Here is a 19463-nt window from a genome sequence, read left to right on the forward strand (position 1 = left end):
CCTCTGGTCTGATGAAACAAAAATAGAACTGTTTGGCCATAATGACCATCGTTATGTTTGGCCGAAGAACACCATCCCAACCGTGAGGCACGGGGGTGGCAGCATCATGCTGTGGGGGTGCTTTGCTGCAGGAGGGACTGGTGCACTTCACAAAATAGATGGCATCTTGAGGAAGCAAAATTATGTGGATATATTGAAGCAACATCTCAAGACATCAGTCAGGAAGTTAAAGCTTGGTCGCAAATGGGTCTTCCAAATGGACAATGACCCCAACCATACTTCCAAAGTTGTGGCAAAATGGGTTAAGGACAACAAAGTCAAGGTGTTGGAGTGGCCATCACAAAGCCCTGACCTCAATCCTATAGAACATTTGTGGGCAGAACTGAAAAAGCGTGTGCGAGCAAGGAGGCCTACAAACCTGACTCAGTTACACCAGCTCTGTCAGGAGGAATGGGCCAAAAATCACCCAACTTATTGTGGGAAGCTTGTGGAAGGCTACCCGAAACGTTTGACCCAAGTTTAACAATTTAAAGGCAATGCTACCAAATACTAATTGAGTGTATGTAAACTTCTGACCCACTGGGAATGTGATGAAAGAAATAAAAGCTGAAATAAATAATTCTCTCTACTATTATTCTGACATTTCACATTCTTAGTGGTGATCCTAACTGACCTAAGACAGGGAATTTTTACTAGTATTAAATGTCAGGAATTGTGAAAAACTGAGTTTATATGTATTTGGCTAAGGTGTATGTAAACTTCCGACTTCAACTGTATGTGGTCTACTATGTGGCCTACTGTGTTTCCCCAACCACATGGGCAGCCATGAGTCTGTCGGAGGCCTGTCTGTCAGTCTGAACCACAGACCTCCCTGGCATCCCTGACAAAGCAGCCATAAACAGAAAATATCTCGACACTGACACCACATCCATTCCTCACCACCTCCACCCCCAGAGCTCAGCCTCACTGTTCTGCCCTCAGCCCTCCCTCCTCCACCACCACCCTACCGCCGCATGTGTGTCTGCACGAGTTCCCCTTATTCCCTAATTCAGCGAGGGACGGCTTTAGTAGGGGGAAAATGTAAACTCTTCTGTTTCTCCTCACTCTTCGTAAGACTGTAAAGCTGTACGACTTAAAGCAATCATCCACTCTAAACGTGTCAAGCTGGAGAGACTTTGAAGGTGGCGAAAGCTTACGTAACGTAGGTTTAAGGGCTTCAACCCTGTTCATATTTTTATCTGCCATTTTGTGATAAGGCCTGTTTGTTTTTTTACCCTTCAAAAATGCTATATGTTTTATTTCATTAGCAAGAGGCTGGGAGAGAAAGGACAGTTTATCTTTCCAAACAGGCGATAAAACAGATATAAACCATTTGGTTTATTTAAAAATGTGATAACCACATACAATCAAGGTACCATTTAAATTGAAGTCAAGGTGCTGTGTCTTAGCATTCCATTACGTAACAGAGCATGAACCTGGCTGGAACGAGTTTAAAGTTTTTTCACACACTATCGTGCAACCGGTTGAAGGTGTCTTTGACCAGAAACAGTCCTAGTTACTCCTAGAAGACTGCTCCATTGGGAACATGCGATTCTCTCAACCTTGACCTGACCACATGAGAGCCCCCCTCCACCCCCTCCCTCCCTCCCTCCCTCTCTCCCAACCCAATCCAAAAAGAGAAAGATGCCTACAGTGATTGACTGTGACCTTTGACCCCTTAGCAAGGCCTTACCCATGATTCCTTGGGCCCCCTGTCTCTTGGGTATATCACCCATGGTGAGGGATAACAGACGGGATGCTGGGATCTGCTCTGGGGGACCGCGAGCCATATGTCCACTTGATCATAAAATCAATCAGGAATTACTATTGCTCCTCCAAATACTGGCCACGTCTGTTACATAAGTGATCCCAAGTTAAGTAAATATGTTAACTAAATAAGCTTTTAAGTAGCGTACGCACATCCAGTAACATGCAGGTGCAGGGTACAAGAAGTAAACTGATGAGAATAAATAGATACCTGCACACTGGTGATTACTCCCGTAGTTCTATTGTGCAACGGTTTCGACCTGAAGGTCTTCGTCAGGCTGTAAATAAAAAGAACACACCAGGAGGGACTGTCTCATCATGGCAGATGATTGGGCACAGCTAGGCTGAACTATTGGTGTCCATAATGTGTAAATTGGAATGTGTGTTTATACAGTTTCCCTGTAATCCAACTTCACACCATCTGATATTTGGCTGTATACAAATGAAGCAAGAGGTTCCATTGTGTTTGGTGGATATGTTATTGCGTAAACTGATGGACTGAGGCAGGAGGCATTGCCCCGTGGAGGTCTGAATCAAATCGTGTACCATAATCATTGTGCCACAAACATAGATCTCAATAATACACATCTCACATTTAGTCTGATCAATAACAGGAATTGAGAAAATATAATATAATCAAGAAAAACACTTTAGATCTTCGGCTATAAGAGGAACTTTATCCCACTCCAATCAACTGTAGGCCCCATAGAAGTCACTGCTCTCTGGGGTGTACTATATAGGGAATAGGGTGCCATTTGGGACACACACACCATAAAGGCCATACATAAACAGCATGTAGCAGATTCTATATGTCAATAGAGCTTCTTCCTAAGTAACAGTTCCATGTCAACACTATCAGACACAGTGGCATGCAGACAGTTCTCTGAGTGTGTTTGACAGAAGCCTTCAGAGGTAGGCTAGCTAATGAATCTGCTGATGTAAATTAAACAACGCCCTATAGAGTGGAGATACCATAGGCCCTCCCTGGGGCCCTGTCCTGAGGCCTCGGGCCTCCTCTTTGACCTCCCTCTCTGTCTATTTCCACACTTCCCTTCCTCTCTTTCCATCTCCCTTGCCCCCATATTTAGCCTCTTCCTCATTTTACCTCATCTCCCCACATATTTCCCTCCCCTTCCCCTTCTCTCTCATCTCTACTTCCTCCATCTTTCACTTCTCTCCTACCTCTTCTTACCCCATCTTCCCCTGTATGTACCCCTATAGTACCCCCTCTATCCAGCCCTGACACCCCCCGCCCCCCTGAGGTCAGGGAAGCTGGAGGAGAGGATTCCCAGAGCCAAACTGGTGGGTTGGTTCACAGGGAAAATGTGAGCTTTTGGAATTTCCTCCCCTGTTCCCCCTGCCTGGCTAGACCAGGGATTCCTTCAAAGGAGCCACAGACACATGTGCTTACCGCTGTACATTTCAGAGAGAGCAGGAGAGAGACGGAGCATGGGCAGGCACGTGAGGAGAGAGAGAGAGAGAGAGAGAGAGAGAGAGAGAGAGAGAGAGAGAGAGAGAGACCACATTACACCAGGGGAATGTCAGAGAGATCTACTTGACAAATACAGATGCACGCACATACAGTGGGGAGAAGTATTTGATACACTGCCGATTTTGCAGGTTTTCCTACATACAAAGCATGTAGAGGTCTGTAATTTTTATCATAGGTACACTTCAACTGTGAGAGACGGAATCTAAAACAAAAATCCAGAAAATCAACATTGTATGATTTTTAAGTAATTAATTTGTATTTTATTGCATGACATAAGTATTTGATACATCAGAAAAGCAGAACTTAATATTTGGTACAGAAACCTTTGTTTGCAATTACAGAGATCATACATTTCCTGTAGGTCTTGACCAGGTTTGCACACACTGCAGCAGGGATTTTGGCCCACTCCTCCATACAGACCTTCTCCAGATCCTTCAGGTTTCGGGGCTGTCGCTGGGCAATACAGACTTTCAGCTCCCTCCAAAGATTTTCTATTGGGTTCAGGTCTGGAGACTGGCTAGGCCACTCCAGGACCTTGAGATGCTTCTTACGGAGCCACTCCTTAGTTGCCCTGGCTGTGTGTTTCGGGTTGTTGTCATGCTGGAAGACCCAGCCACGACCCATCTTCAATGCTCTTACTGAGGGAAGGAGGTTGTTGGCCAAGATCTCGCGATACATGGCCCCATCCATCCTCCCCTCAATACGGTGCAGTCGTCCTGTCCCCTTTGCAGAAAAGCATCCCCAAAGAATGATGTTTCCACCTCCATGCTTCACGGTTGGGATGGTGTTCTTGGGGTTGTACTCATCCTTCTTCTTCCTCCAAACACGGCGAGTGGAGTTTAGACCAAAAAGCTATATATTTGTCTCATCAGACCACATGACCTTCTCCCATTCCTCCTCTGGATCATCCAGATGGTCATTGGCAAACTTCAGACGGGCCTGGACATGCGCTGGCTTGAGCAGGGGGACTTTGCGTGCGCTGCAGTATTTTAATCCATGACGGCGTAGTGTGTTACTAATGGTTTTCTTTGAGACTGTGGTCCCAGCTCTCTTCAGGTCATTGACCAGGTCCTGCCATGTAGTTCTGGGCTGATCCCTCACCTTCCTCATGATCATTGATGCCCCACGAGGTGAGATCTTGCATGGAGCCCCAGACCGAGGATGATTGACCGTCATCTTGAACTTCTTCCATTTTCTAATAATTGCGCCAACAGTTGTTGCCTTCTCACCAAGCTGCTTGCCTAATGTCCTGTAGCCCATCCCAGCCTTGTGCAGGTCTACAATTTTATCCCTGATGTCCTTACACAGCTCTCTGGTCTTGGCCATTGTGGAGAGGTTGGAGTCTGTTTGATTGAGTGTGTAGACAGGTGTCTTTTATACAGGTAACGAGTTCAAACAGGTGCAGTTAATACAGGTAATGAGTGGAGAACAGGAGGGCTTCTTAAAGAAAAACTAACAGGTCTGTGAGAGCCGGAATTCTTACTGGTTGGTAGGTGATCAAATACTTATGTCATGCAATAAAATGCAAATTAATTACTTAAAAATCATACAATGTGATTTTCTGGATTTTTGTTTTAGATTCCGTCTCTCACAGTTGAAGTGTACATATGATAAAAATTATAGACCTCTACATGCTTTGTAAGTAGGAAAACCTGCAAAATCGGCAGTGTATCAAATACTTGTTCTCCCCACTGTACACACGTGCGTGCACAAGTATGCACACACACAATATTACTGCAAATGCAAAAATAAACACTCCCAAACAATAAACACAGGCATATTCACTCCCAAACAATTGCCCAAAACTCACACACGCAGGTCTGGGAAATGGTAAAGCGACGTTTCAAACTGGAAAATTGTGCATTCCTGGGCTCTGTTGGACATATATCTCTGGAAAAGTGCTGTGTATCACAGCATATAGGAACCCTAATATTTAATATTTGCTACATTTACAGAGCATCACTACAGTAAATGCTCAGTTTTACATTGCATTGCTGCTTATGACTTCACTCTTGATCATTTCAGCTTGTATACATCTCTTTTCACTTACATAACATCAATCTCTCTCCCTTTATATAAGAGTACTAGTGTACACGACACGTAGTCATTTATGTGGAAACGCAGGATGCTGTAAAATACCCACTGGGCCAAAAATTGTTGAATCAACATTGTTTCCATGTCATTTCAACAAATAAATTATATTTTATGACGTTGAATCAACGTGGAAAACTGATTGGATTTGCAAAATGTCATCAACATAAGTGAATTTAGTCTTTTTTTCACCCAACTTTTAACCTAATCCAATGTCATGGTGACATGTTTTATGATTTCACGTTGAATTCACGTTAGTTGATAACTCAACCAAATGTAGACGTTGAACTGACATCTAGATCTAGATCCCAGATAGGCTCAAACATCTGGAACCAAGCACATAGTCACATGGTGCATGCACATCAAGTACACAAATAATAGGCTGTTTGTTGCTTCTGTGAGACATTAAATATACAGTATAGAGTTACATACTGTACACACAAACATACAGACAGAGAGTCAGACATGCTCAGTGTACGAGCATCCATCCAAACTTCGGACCACAAATAACACTAATTAACATTTATTTTAAAGCGATGGGACAACATGCCATGTTATTTTGAGAGCAGTGTCATCAACTTTAAAAGCACTGATGACATTTTTGAATAGTTGGGGTCCTATTTAATCAATCTACCGGAGTAAGAGCTGAGAAGTGGTGTGGTAGAATGGTGCCAGCTCTCCTCCTGCAGTGCATTGTGTATTGTCATGCAGGCATCAGAGTAAGGATAGAAACAGGGGCCTTTAGAGATGTCCTATAGGGAGAGGTAAAGACCTGTGATGTACCTCCCATAGACACATAACATAAACACCCTGATAACTGACATTCCCCTTTAAGACACCAGAGTGACCCAGGGATATGTAAGTGTTTGGACATCGCTCTGATTCCTCACATACCACCAACCCCCCCCCAGTGTGGAGGAACAGTCTAAAAGTCCACCTCAACAGTCAACATCCTCCAATGAGGGGAGAGTAGAGTGGAAAGAGGAGAGGGGAGAGTGGGGAGAGGATCAAGGGGTAGAGGGCAGAAATGTGCAGCTCAAGATATAACAACAGGCTCTGAAAATAAACCAGGGGATCGAAGCCAGAGAGAGAGGAGCCCAACCATGTGCTCCTGTCAGTGGCATACTGCAGGGCCCCCGCAAAGTCTGAGCAACCCCCCCCCCCCCCCCGAAAGAGATAACTTCATACAATTCTGGTCAAGACCTACAGGAAATGTATGATCTCTGTAATTGCAAACAAAGGTTTCTGTACCAAATATTAAGACCATAGAGATCCTATTAAATTACTAAAGGGGCTAAACCCTCAAAGTTCCAGAATGGGATGAAAATGTCAGCCATCTTGATCATTGAGAACCAAACCAGTCTAATTGGAATGAATGGCAGTAGATACAATTATTCTCAACCTAAAATATTGTCATATAATCAACATATTGACAACAACAACATCGAGCCGGGTGTGAGGGCCGTCACCGACCCAGAGGATTGGGTGATCTTGCTCTCTGAGGCCGACGTGAGAAGGGCCTTTAATCAGGTCAACACCCACAATGCCGCGGGCCCCGACGGTATTCCAGGGCGCATTCTCAGAGCATGCGCAGAACAGCTGGCAGGCATATTCACAGTAATTTTCAACCTCTACTTGTCCCAGTCTGTAATCCCCACATGTTTTAAGATGACCACAATCATTCCTGTTCCTAAGAACTCTAAGGCTTCACGCCACAGAGTTCTGTAATCAGCACTATACTTCTGGAATCATGGAGTGCTTTGAGAGGCTGGTTATGGCACACATTAACTCCACCATCCCAGCCACACTAGACCCACTCCAATTTGCATACCTCCACAACAGATCCATAAACAACACAATCTCAATTGCTCTCCACACTGCCCTCACACAACTAGATCAGAGGATTAAGTATGTGAGAATGCTGTTCATTGACTACAACTCAGCGTTCAACACCATTGTCCCCTTCAAGCTCGTCACCAAGCTTAGTACTCTGGGTCTGAACACCTCCCTCCGCAACTGGATCCTGCACTTCCTGACGGGCCGACCGCAGGTGGTGAGGGTAGGCAACATCACCTCCGCCACGTTGACCCTTAGTCCCCTCCAGTACTCCCTGTTCACCCACGACTGCGTGGCCACGCACAACTCCAACACCATTATTAAGTTCGCTGATGACACGACAGTGGTAGGCCTGATCACCGGCGACGATGAGTCAACCTACAGGGAGGAGGTCAGTGTGCCGGAGCAACAACATCTCCCTCAACATCAGCAAGACCAAGGAAACGGGGGGGGGGGGGGCGAGCAAGCCCCCATCCACATTGACGGGGCGGCAGTGGAGCAGGTAGGCAGCTTCAAGTTTTCCGGTGTCCAAATCAGTAAAGTCTTAAAACGCACAGTTGTGAAGAAGGCGTGACAGTGCCTCTTCCCCCTCAGGAGGTTGAAAAAGTTTGGCCCTCAAATCCTCAAAAGGTTCTACAGCTGTACCATTGAGAGCATATTGACTGGCTCCATCACTGCTTGGTATGGCAATAGCACCGCCCTCGATCGCATGGCGCTACAGAGGCTTGTGCAGACAGCCCAGTACATCACAGGTGATGTGAAAAGAAGGCCTGGAAAATCGTCAAAGACCCCAACCACCCAAGCCATAGACTATTTTCTCAGCTGCCGCATGGCAAGAGGTACCGGTGCATGAAGTCTGACACCAACAGCCCATGGGCTGCGGGATGTGTGGTACGCCAGCGGCTCCTGTGTGTTGTGTTGAACAGGAGGCGTGGTCAGTGGCGGGGTGGGAGAGGAGAGGAGAGGAGGGTGGTCAGTTGTGGGGCGGTAGAGAAGAGGAGGGTAAAAAATGTGCTTTCCTCACCGTTTTCCTGTCTGAGCTAGGGAACAGAACGTTTTTCAACCACTCCACAAATTTCTTGTTAACAAACTATAGTTTTGGCAAGTCGGTTAGGACATCAACTTTGTGCATGACACAAATCATTTTTCCAACAATTGTTTACAGACAGATTATTTCACTTATAATTCACTGTATCACAATTCCAGTGGGTCAGAAGTTTACATATACTAAGTTGACTATGCCTTTGACCAGCTTGAAAAATTCCAGAAAATGATTTTAGAAGCTTTAGAAGCTTCTGATAGGCTAATTGACACCATTTGGGTCAATTGGAGGTGTACCTGTGGATTTATTTCAAGGCCTACCACGTTCATCTGTACAAACAATAGTACCCAAGTATAAACACCATGGGACCACGCAGCCGTCATACCGCTCAGGAAGGAGACGCATTCTGTCTCCGAGAGACGAACGTACTTTGGAGCGAAAAGTGCTAATCAATCCCAGAACAACAGCAAAGGACCTTGTAAAGATGCTGTAGGAAACAGGTACAAAAGTATCTATATCCACAGTAAAACGAGTCCTATAATCGACATAACCTGAAAGGCTGCATAAAAAAGCCAGACTACGGTTTGCAACTGCACATGGGGACAAAGATCGTACTTTTTGGAGAAATGTCCTCTGGTCTGATGAAACAAAAATAGAACTGTTTGGCCATAATGACCATCGTTATGTTCGGAGGAAAAAGGGGGGTCGCTTGCAAGCCGAAGAACATCATCCCAACCGTGAACCACGGGAGTGGCAGCATCATGCTGTGGGGGTGCTTTGCTGCAGGAGGGACTGGTGCACTTCACAAAATAGATGGCATCATGAGGAAGGAAAATTATGTGGATATATTGAAGCAACATCTCAAGACATCAGTCAGGAAGTTAAAGCTTGGTCGCAAATGCTTGGTCTTCCAAATGGACAATGACCCCAAGCATACTTCCAAAGCTGTGGCAAAATGGCTTAAGGACAACAAAGTCAAGGTATTGGAGTGGCCATCACAAAGCCCTGACCTCAATCCTATAGAACATTTGTGGGCAGAACTGAAAAAGCGTGTGCGAGCAAGGAGGCCTACAAACCTGACTCAGTTACACCAGCTCTGTCAGGAGGAATGGGCCAACATTCACCCAACTTATTGTGGGAAGCTTGTGGAAGGCTACCCGAAACGTTCGACCCAAGTTAAACAATTTAAAGGCAATGCTACCAAATACTAATTGAGTGTATGTAAACTTCTGACCCACTGGGAATGTGATGAAATAAATAAAAGCTGTGGCGTACTGCATTAGCATCGAACAGCCCCCGCGATATGCAACTTTTCAGGGAAGTCAGGAATCAATATACACAATCAGTTAGGAAAGCAAAGGCTAGCTTTTTCAAACAGAAATGTGCATCCTGTTGCACTAACTCCAAAAAGTTTTGGGACACTGTAAAGTCCATGGAGAATAAGAGCACCTCCTCCCAACTGCCCACTGCACTGAGGCTAGGAAACACTGTCACCACCGATAAATCTACAATAATCGAGAATTTCAACAAGCATTTTGCTACGGCTGGCCATGCTTTCCACCTGGCTACCACTACCCCGGCCACCAGCTCTGCACCCTCCGCTGCAACTTGCCCATGCCCCCCCGCTTCTCCTTCACACAAATTCAGACAGCTGATGTTCTGAAAGAGCTGAAAAATCTGGACCCCTACAAATCAGCTGGGCTAGACAATCTGGACCCTTTCTTTCTAAAATTAGCCGCCGAAATTGTCGCAACCCCTATTACTAGCCTGTTCAACCTCTCTTTCATAACGTCTGAGATCCCCAGAGATTGGAAAACTGCCGTGGTCATCCCCCTCTTCAAAGCGGGTGACACTCCAAACTGTTACAGACCTATATCCATCCTGCCCTGCCTTTCGAAAGTATTTGAAAGCCAAGTTAACAAACAGATCACTGACCATTTCGAATCCCACCGTACCTTCTCCGCTCCTGTGTGTTGTGTGTGGAGGAGGTGTGGTCAGTGGTGGGGTGGGAGAGGAGAGGAGGGGTGGTCGGTTGTGGGGCAGGAGAGGAGGGGTGGTCGGTGGTGGGGCGGTAGAGGAGAGGAGGGGTGGTCGGTGGTGGGGCGGTAGAGGAGAGGAGGGGTGGTCGGTTGTGGGGCAGGAGAGGAGGGGTGGTCGGTGGTGGGGCGGTAGAGGAGAGGAGGGGTGGTCGGTTGTGGGGCGGTAGAGAAGAGGAGGGTAAGAAATGTGCTTTTCTCACAGTTTTCCTGTCTGAGATAGGGAACAGAGCTTGGTGACTTCTGAGTGAACCATATCAAACACCCTGAAGGGATGGAGAACACAACATAACACTCACCGAAAGGGTTGGAGGGGACTTAGAGAGTATGCACATCCTCTGGTTGAAGGGACCTAGGATCCTAGAGGTCAGGGGTCAGTCAAGACCATCTTGTTACATTCTGCAGTTGTTGGTGGACATTTTTAAAAAACAGTAGAATCTGAGAATCAGATTTCAAAAGAATATTTTAACAATATGAATGGTTATACACTGACCAGGTGAATCATTATCCCTTGTTGATGTCACTTGTTAAATCCACTTCAATCAGTGTAGATGAAGGGGAGAACACTGGTTAAATAATAATTTTTAAGCCTCGAGACAATTGAGACATTAATTGTGTACGAAAAAGTACGAAAATGTATGCACTCACTACTGTAAGTTGCTCTGGATAAGAGCGTCTGCTAAATTACTACAATGTAAAATTGTGTACTGTATTTGTGCCATTCAGAGGGTGAATGGGCAAGACAAAAGATTTAAGTGCCTTTGAACGGGGTATGGTAGCAGGTGCCAGGCACACTGGTTTGTGTCAAGAATTGCAACGCTGCTGGGTTTTCACGCTCAACCGTTTCCAGTGTGTATCAAGAATGGTCCACCACCCAAAAGACATCCAGCCAACTTGACACAACTGTGGAGTCAACATGGGCCAGCATCCCTGTGGAACGCTTTCGACACCTTATAGAGTCCATCCCCCGATGAACTGAGGCTGTTCTGAGGGCAAAAGGGAGGGTGCGACTCAATATTAGGAAGGTGTTCTTAATGTTTTGTACACTCAGTGTTGATATTTTATGAGGAAAGTAAGGGCTTACAATATTAGCTATATATTTGGGGTCTACATGCTGTAGATAATATTGAGATATGATTGAAACACAGAACAACATTCATTATGTTTGATAAAAAGATGAAGAGGACACTGTCTTGAGTACAATAATAATGGAACCCAGTCTGTCCTGGAAAACATCTGTTTTTGTGAATGTGCTGCCCTCTACTGTTATCTGATAGGAGGTTAAGAAGCTTCCTTATTGTGCCAATCTTGAAAGCAGCAATACAGGTTTGTATCCAACAAGAGATGGCAAAGGGAACACAAAACACCATAGCATTTCTCACAAAAGTATCCTTTAAAGAAATATCTATGCATGAAAAACAGACACTCTTATTTAAACAATGTTTTTTAAATAAAAAATAAATATCCAATGTAAGCTAAATTACATTAAATGGCTCATATAAAAAATTGTTTTATTTTTTGCAATGTTTTACAGACCACCAATGGTTTTTATGTGTCTGCATTCTTTGTCATGAAAATAATTGCTTCTGTGCTTACGCTTTAGTAAATGGTTTTCAGATGTTGTTTGGCTCTGTACCATTATTCTTTAATTAAGGCGATAAAACGAAATTACAAGGTTAAGGAAACATCAGCAGGGGTCACAAACATGTTTAGACTACACAGCTACACACACACACGGAAACATCCTAGAATTCTAGTCAAAGGACAAACAACGTCTTATCCTAAAGGACAAACAACGTCTTACCCTAAAGGACAAACAACGTCTTATCCTAAAGGACAAACAACGTCTTATCCTAAAGGACAAACAACGTCTTATCCTAAAGGACAAACAACCTAAAGGACAAACAACGTCTTATCCTAAAGGACAAACAACATCTTATCCTAAAGGACAAACAACGTCTTATCCTAAAGGACCAACAACCTAAAGGACAAACAACGTCTTATCCTAAAGGACAAACAACGTCTTATCCTAAAGGACAAACATCGTCGTCTTGACAAGGGCTTGATTCAGGAGGCAACAAGACAGTGGTGTGAAAATGGCTGAAAATGTACACACGTGAGGAGTAAACACATACAAAAATTACAGTCTGAGAACATTGAATGGACACTTGTAAAAAATGGTGGGTGGGGGTTGCTTTCCATGTGCTATGCTTCACCTTACAGTGCGGTTTCCCTGGACTCAACCACTTTGGGCTGGAAAGACAAGATCTCTGTGAACGTGTGACCTGTGAACAAACAAAAGGAGGAAGAGAGAAAGAGAAGACAGATAAATAATCAGTGTTTACATGCAGAAGCATATTCATTGAAATTCATGGTAGAGAATGAAATCCTGCATATATGCATATTGCAGTAGCTCACTGTAAAATCCATCAGCAACACAAACATTCTAAAAATAAGTCCCTATTCCAGGGAGGCCTGCACAGCTTGACGACTCTGTCATACCAAACAAGTTGGATATCCTTTAAAAATATCCTTTAAAAATGCCTTCAATAATGGTTTAATGTTAACCAATGAAAACAAACTGGTCCCTATTGACACGTTTTCCCCTCTGTCCTGGGTCGTATTCGTTACGACACACAGTAGCAAAACTTTTGCAATGGAAAATAAAAACAATAGTTTCTATTGGACAAGTTCAGGTAATCCCTCCCAGTTTCAGTCAGTTTTCTTCTGTTCGTTGCCTAATGTATACAGCCCTGGTTCTGTCCCAGCCCTTCCCCTCCTCCTTACGTTTCCACTGCTCCAGGGGCAAGTCAGAGTTGTCTACTGAGTGGTCGTATGGCTGGGCCTCAGTCTCCTCCTCTGGCTCTCTGAACTCTGAGAAGTATGGCAGGGCGAGGGCCTCCGCCGCTGTCACCCTACTCTCTGGGTCCAGCAGCAGCATGCACTCTATAACTGTCACCGCTGGAAATGAAGTGGAAGGGGGATATTGAATAAAATCAAGTCAAATTTAATTTAAAAGTGCATCATCACAGTCTCAACACACTTAACAGAGGGAATACATACATCTAAACAGAGAGATAGGAACAGCACACATAGGAACAGTCAACATTGTCATGAGGATGGGATACTGCAGATTCACTATACATAATATACTGTACGATGGTGATAGTCTTACCCTGTGGGTTGACTTTGGAAAAGAGATCCTGAAGCTCTTTCTTTTGCACTTTAGGAAGGTTTCTGACATAGTTTTTAGCCTGAGAAATAGAATGTCAACATATTCAAGGTCTATGTGCACGCAGGCATATAGTATGTGTTTGGCATGTAAGTATGTGTATGACTCACATCCTGAGACTGCAGTTTGGTGATGAAGTCCTGAGTAGGCGTCCCTGTGATTTTCATGATCTCAGTCAGCTGATCCAGGTCTGTGCTCCACAGGTCAAGGTTCAAAGGTCAAACTACATACAAATGATATACTGAACACATTCTCAACGAAAAACACATTGAATCTACAGTAAAGGTGAAACAAAACCCCCTGTCCATGTAAGGGTATAATCTAGTTCTAGTCAGGCAAACCGAAAAGTAAAAATGGAAACAAGCATGATTCCAAAATAAACAGCATTTACCACAGTAATAGAGTTTTATAAATGTATTGTGCAACAGTGGATGGGGGGGCTCAGGGGCAGGTCAGATCACGTCAAATGAGGATACGGTCATTGCCTTTGAACAGTGGTTTCCCCAACAGCATCTCTGCCATGATGCAGCCCACTGACCAGATGTCCACTAAGAATAGAAGAAAATGGGAAAATACTGTTAACTGATTACATTAGATGAGTTTATTAGTCACATAGACAAGAGTCGCAGATTTAACTGCAGGGTACAGTGAAATTTTTAAACTCAGAGCTCCAACAGTGCAGGTCAAAAAGAGAAGTGAATGAAACAACAATAATAAAAATATATACACTACCAGTCAAAAGTCTGGACACCTACTCATTCAAGGGTTTTTCTTTATATTTACTATGTTCTACATTGTAGAATAATAGTGAAGACATCAAAACAATGAAATAACACATATGGAATCATGTAGTAACCCAAAAAGTGGTAAACAAATCAAAATATATCTTATATTTTAGATTCTTCAAAGTAGCCACCCTTTGCCTTGATGACAGCTTTGCACACTCTTGGCATTCTCTCAACCAGCTTCACCTGGAATGCTTTTCCAACAGTCTTGAAGGAGTTCCCACATATGCTGAGCACTTGTTGGCTGCTTTTCCTTCACTCTGCGGTCCAACTCATCCCAAACCATCTCAATTGGGTTGAGGTCGGGTGATTGTGGAGGCCAGGTCATCTGATGCAGCACTCCATCACTCTCCTTCTTGGTTAAATAGCCCTTAAACAGCCTGGAGGTGTTTTGGGTCATTGTCCTGTTGAAAAACAAATGATAGTCCCACTAAGCCCAAACCAGATGGGATGGTGTATCGCTGCAGAATGCTGTGTGCTGACCGTCTCCGTGCCAAGTGTGGTTGCTCCTGAAGTCCACAATCAGCTCCTTTGTTTTGCTGACGTTGAGGGAGAGGTTGTTTACCTGGCACCACACCGTCAGAGTGCCCACCTCCTCTCTGTAGGCCGTCTCGTTGTTGTTGGTAATCAGGCCTACTACTGTCGTGTCGTCACTGAACTTGATGTGGGAGTTGGAACTGTGTGAGGCCACGCAGTCGTGGGTATACAGGGAGTACAGGAGGGGACTGAGGACGCATCCGTGTTGAGGATTAGTGTGGAGGAGGTAATGTTGCCTACCTTCACCCCCTGGGGACGGCCAGGACCCAGTTGCATTGGGAGGAGTTCAGTCCCAGTGCCGTGAGCTTTGTGGTGAGCTTAGAGCGCACTATGGTATTGAAGGCCGAGCTGTAGACAATAAATAGCATCCTCACATATGCATTCCTTTTGTCCAGGTGGGTGAGGGCAGTGTGCAGTGCAATGGCGATTGCGTCGTCCGTAGGTCGTATTTGTACTGTTTAACCATACAATTGTCCCCGGTCACCTTGCCGTGTTTATAAGCAGCATCTCTCTCCTTAAGTTTCCTGACAAGGCTGCCATGAATAAACGGTTTTTGATAGAAAGGACTTCCATTAACATGACTGGTGTTTAGAGCTGATAGAACCATGTTTGAGTGCATTTATCACTAGGCAAAAATACAGACCAGAGCACCACCTAACGGACATTCTAACATTCTCCATAGGCTTCAATGTACACTACATAAAGTATCCAATGCATTTAGTTGACCCTGTCATCTACGAAGACCACTCAGATTACTTTCCATCCTTGTAAAAGATCCAATCTAGGATCAGTTGTCTGTATCCCATTATTAGCCTTAACCATCAGTGGCTTACCAACACATCTAATCCTGGACCAATTAAGATGAGTGTTGCGTAGTGTACTGACCAGTCTGGGTGTAGTGCATCCAGCTGAGGATGACCTCTGGGGCTCTGTACCAGCGGGTCACCACATAGCCTGTCATCTCACTGTCCGCCTGCCGCGCCAGGCCAAAGTCCAGGATCTGACACAGACAACAGACACAACAAGCTTTTATTATTACTGGACATTACATTTACATTTGAGTCACTCAGCAGACACTATCTTCATTCAATTAAGGTGTGTAAAACACACACATACTGTATCACAATCATTATAAATCATATGCCATCTGCAAAATCAGTCCTACTAATAATCAATTGCACATCAATGGGACAGTTCATGACTACGAAATACTATGGAAGTTATTATTATGGAAGTTATTATTGCTGCAAAACTGTGCTCAAGCATCAAACCATGACAACAGAGAGTAATGTTTTCTGTTGGCCTGTGTAGAGGCCATTAAGCCACAGACTGAGTTATTGACAGCGGAGCTGGACACAGTGGTGGAAGGTTTATTTAGGTTATCAGAGCACTGGGTGTGTGACTGTGTACCTTGAGCTCACATTCCTGGTTAACGGCCAGATTCCCTGGTTTGAGGTCCTACAGATACAAACATTAAGAGGGTCATTTTGAGGGGCCTAAAACATGCACACACACTTGCATGACACAGGCTTGCGCACACACACACAGGAAAAAGGAGATTCACTCACCCTATGAATGATGCCAGCAGAATGGATATACTGTAATAAAAGAAGACAACCATTTCCATCAATATCATACAGTAGCAGGATGTATATGTATTTCTATACTGTATAGAAGTATTTATCTATGAGATTGTTTGTGGCTATGTGAGACACACCTTGAGTCCCTTCAGCATCTGATAGACCAGGAACTGCACTTTGTCCTCTGAAAGATTCTGTAACTTCATCAACTTCCCCAGATCTGTTCCCATGAAGGGCATCACAAGATAGCTGAGAGAGAGCGAGGGAGGGAGAGATCGCGAGAGACTAAAATGTCTACATATCTTCGAAATAACCAACCAACATGAAGAGGAAAGACGGAACACTGCTAAAATCCAGTGGGTGGAATGTGGATATTGTGTCTCCTGTTTTTATTTACTTGAGGTTTGTGAGCTATTGTGCCTGAATATGAAAACACAAGTGTACTCACAAGTCATGGAATCTGTCCAAGGAGAGTTCTGCAGTGAATACATCCACAAGGCCAATAACCTGGTCCCAGGGAGAGAATAGAAACATCTCATATGAGGTATTTATCAGGGTTTATTATAGTATTAAAGCAGAGATAAGACTACATCTGCATCACTAAGGCTACATTTAAGTAACTTAGCAGATGTTCTTATCCAGAGCGACTTACAGGAGCAATTAGGGTTAATTGCCTTGCTCAAGGGCAAAGACAGATTTTTCACTTAGCCTGCTCAGGGATTCCAACCAGCAACCTTTTGGTTACTGGCCCAATGCTCTTAACCACTAGGCTTCCTGCCATCCTACTTGATTGCAATTACTTAGTGTCACTCAGGGCGGGAAAAACCTTCAGGGCTACAAACCTCAAGGACTAAAGTAATGCATTGAAACAGGATAAGGGTTGATTTTGGACTATAGGCTTGCAGGTCTTACATTTTCATGTTTCATGTGTTTGAGCAGTCTCAGCTCCCGATAGGCCCTCTTAGCAAAGAGCTCAGACTGGAAGGGCCTGTGGAGCTTCTTAATGGCCACCTTTGTCCCTGTCCTGAAGTCCACCGCAGAGCTGGAGACAGATATGGAGATGACAGTGAGGTGTTGGAGGAAGAGATGTACACAGTCTTCAAATAGTTATTTAAAACGTTGATTTAAGCCTTGAGTCCTATACTATTGCAGAATCACGTTAATTCCGTTTTTAAACATCCCTTTCCAGGGCCTGTACACCATTTCCCAGCCAAACATAGAAAGTGATGCTTCTTTGTAGTACAACTCCCAACCAATACAAATGAACCACCTTGAAATGCTGAGTTGATCTTGTGTTACAATTTGGCATTCAGCCAGCCGACAACTCTGGACACGCCCACAGAGCATACACAGTCTAAAATCCCCTATGGGAAAAATGAATGGTGCAAAAACGATTGGTAATAGTCTAATAAAAAGCATGATCTGGCGCACACACAGAGAACATTATTTAGTATAGAGGTGCTGACTAACGGTGAATAAACTGTAAGCTATAAAAACAAGTAAAGAGAGCCGCACACTATGTATAAACTCCCAGTAATTTATTGGGTAAGAAACCACCAACGTTTCGGCATCACTGTGCCTTCTTCAGGGTGATTGGAACCATTTCCCTGTTTGACCTCTAGGTTTTATAGGTATTACGACTCATACTGTTGTACTCTATGTAAGGACCTATGCTGCTAGTCACACAAAGGTAATGTGACTAGAGCGCAATGACAATGCGCAAATGATTTAAAGATCGGTTTCTGAGCGTTTGTAACTTTTTAGTGATGTTAGAATAATACACACATAATTTAATTCTAAAGTTTCATACAGATTGTCATTCTATTCTAGGCTCTAGTTTAGCCTACATTATGAGAATGAGTACCCTTAAGATGGGCACTTCCAAAGACCAGTGAGGTTAGAACGCAAAAGGCTGTGACATTTCAAAATGGGTTGAGGTGATACAGAGAAATCTGCCCTCAAATAAGGAAGTGCCCCTTGCTTTGGTGTGAAACTCAAGAGCTATTTTCTCTTGTACTGAAAAAAAATATATATATAGCCACGTGTAATTTAACCACACAGCTTTAGGTATATGATAACATTTTGAATAGCACCAAAACATAAATAGTTGTTACATCTCTTTCGACCCCAGTTGCCACGAAACTTACCAGACTGTACCGTAAGCCCCTGTCCCCACCTGTTTCAGCTCCCGGAACTGCTCGGGTACCTCCCATGTGGTTTTGTTCACGTCCTGGCGACAGTAGCCAGGTCTGATCCGGCTCGACATCTTATTTTACCAGATGTAACAAATTCAGGATCTGTCCCAAGAGGTGATTTCCCAGTTTCGTTTACACACCCATTGTCCTACCTATGCGTTCTTGCATTCATTCTCGTCACCGTATCCGCAGCGCTTCTACCGCGCAGCTAGGCGCCGCCTGCATAAATCAACCACAACACAGCCACTCCGGAGTCTTATGAAGTGTAGTGTGACAGCACAGACACGAACTGAAAAGAGACATGTACATATAGGCATGTGCTGTGTGCACAACGTAAGTGCTGATTAGTGTTGTATGAGTTCCGTTTGGACAAATAAACTATGTTTGTAATTTTTGTAATTTTGTTTGTAATTTTCATGTCTGCAGAGTGTCATATATTGTCAAGAAGCCACAATTCATATTAATAGATACCTATATAACCTGGAAGATCAGAATATCAATGGTAAACAAATTAAACCCAGGGTAAAATACAAGTATGAATCTTTCCAGGCCTGTTTGATGTTGCTGCTCCTTATATGGCTTTCTGCATTGGCCGTGTTGAGGGCTTGCTGGGACATGTGCATTGAGGAGTCCCCAAGGGTACAGACATTCCTCCCACCGCGCCAAGGTTGGTTGGGGAGAATCGCAAAGTTGTGTGTAGGCCAGTTAGAGCCTGAGGAACAGACACAAGATCCACAATACCAGGATACACTGCACAAACATGTTTGGGGGAGAAAGTGAAACAGTATTTCTTGAAACAGTTAAATCAAATAGCTTCAAGTCTGTTTTCTG

At 44.1% G+C, this 19463-nt stretch overlaps 1 protein-coding gene across 2 annotated transcripts; it reads right to left on the reverse strand.

The window, feature by feature from the left end:
* Positions 1-11797: 11797 nt before the first annotated feature.
* Positions 11798-19223, reverse strand: LOC311134739 (mitogen-activated protein kinase 12-like). 2 transcript variants are annotated; one of them, XM_084168512.1, is made up of 12 exons: positions 18585-19223; positions 17350-17479; positions 16886-16944; positions 16575-16686; positions 16426-16455; positions 16268-16315; positions 15743-15857; positions 14012-14083; positions 13646-13725; positions 13479-13557; positions 13091-13264; positions 11798-12588 (listed from the first exon to the last, which is right to left on the reverse strand). In XM_084168512.1, the coding sequence occupies exons 1-12, from the start codon at positions 18701-18703 to the stop codon at positions 12521-12523; spliced, it is 1086 nt and encodes a 361-aa protein (XP_084024638.1). In that variant the 5' UTR covers positions 18704-19223; the 3' UTR covers positions 11798-12520. The 2 variants fall into 2 exon arrangements, with proteins under 2 accessions (XP_084024638.1, XP_084024639.1); XM_084168513.1 differs by lacking the exon at positions 16268-16315 and having other exon boundaries at positions 18585-18834.
* Between the last annotated feature and the right edge of the window lie 240 nt (positions 19224-19463).

The sequence above is a fragment of the Coregonus lavaretus genome, assembly GCF_964263955.1.
Source record: "Coregonus lavaretus genome assembly, chromosome: 9".
Taxonomy (NCBI): domain Eukaryota; kingdom Metazoa; phylum Chordata; class Actinopteri; order Salmoniformes; family Salmonidae; genus Coregonus; species Coregonus lavaretus.

What these genes read in the sequence shown, in the direction of transcription:
- LOC311134739 (XM_084168512.1), bottom strand. Translation starts at nt 18,703, where the DNA reads ATGTCGAGCCGGATCAGACCTGGCTACTGTCGCCAGGACGTGAACAAA. An exon ending in GATGCACTACACCCAGACTG is followed by an intron (nt 14,084 to 15,742) that starts GTCAGTACACTA and finishes TTCTATTCTTAG; the next exon opens with TGGACATCTGGTCAGTGGGC. An exon ending in GCCCCTGGAGCAGTGGAAAC is followed by an intron (nt 12,589 to 13,090) that starts GTAAGGAGGAGG and finishes GTTTGTTCACAG; the next exon opens with GTCACACGTTCACAGAGATC.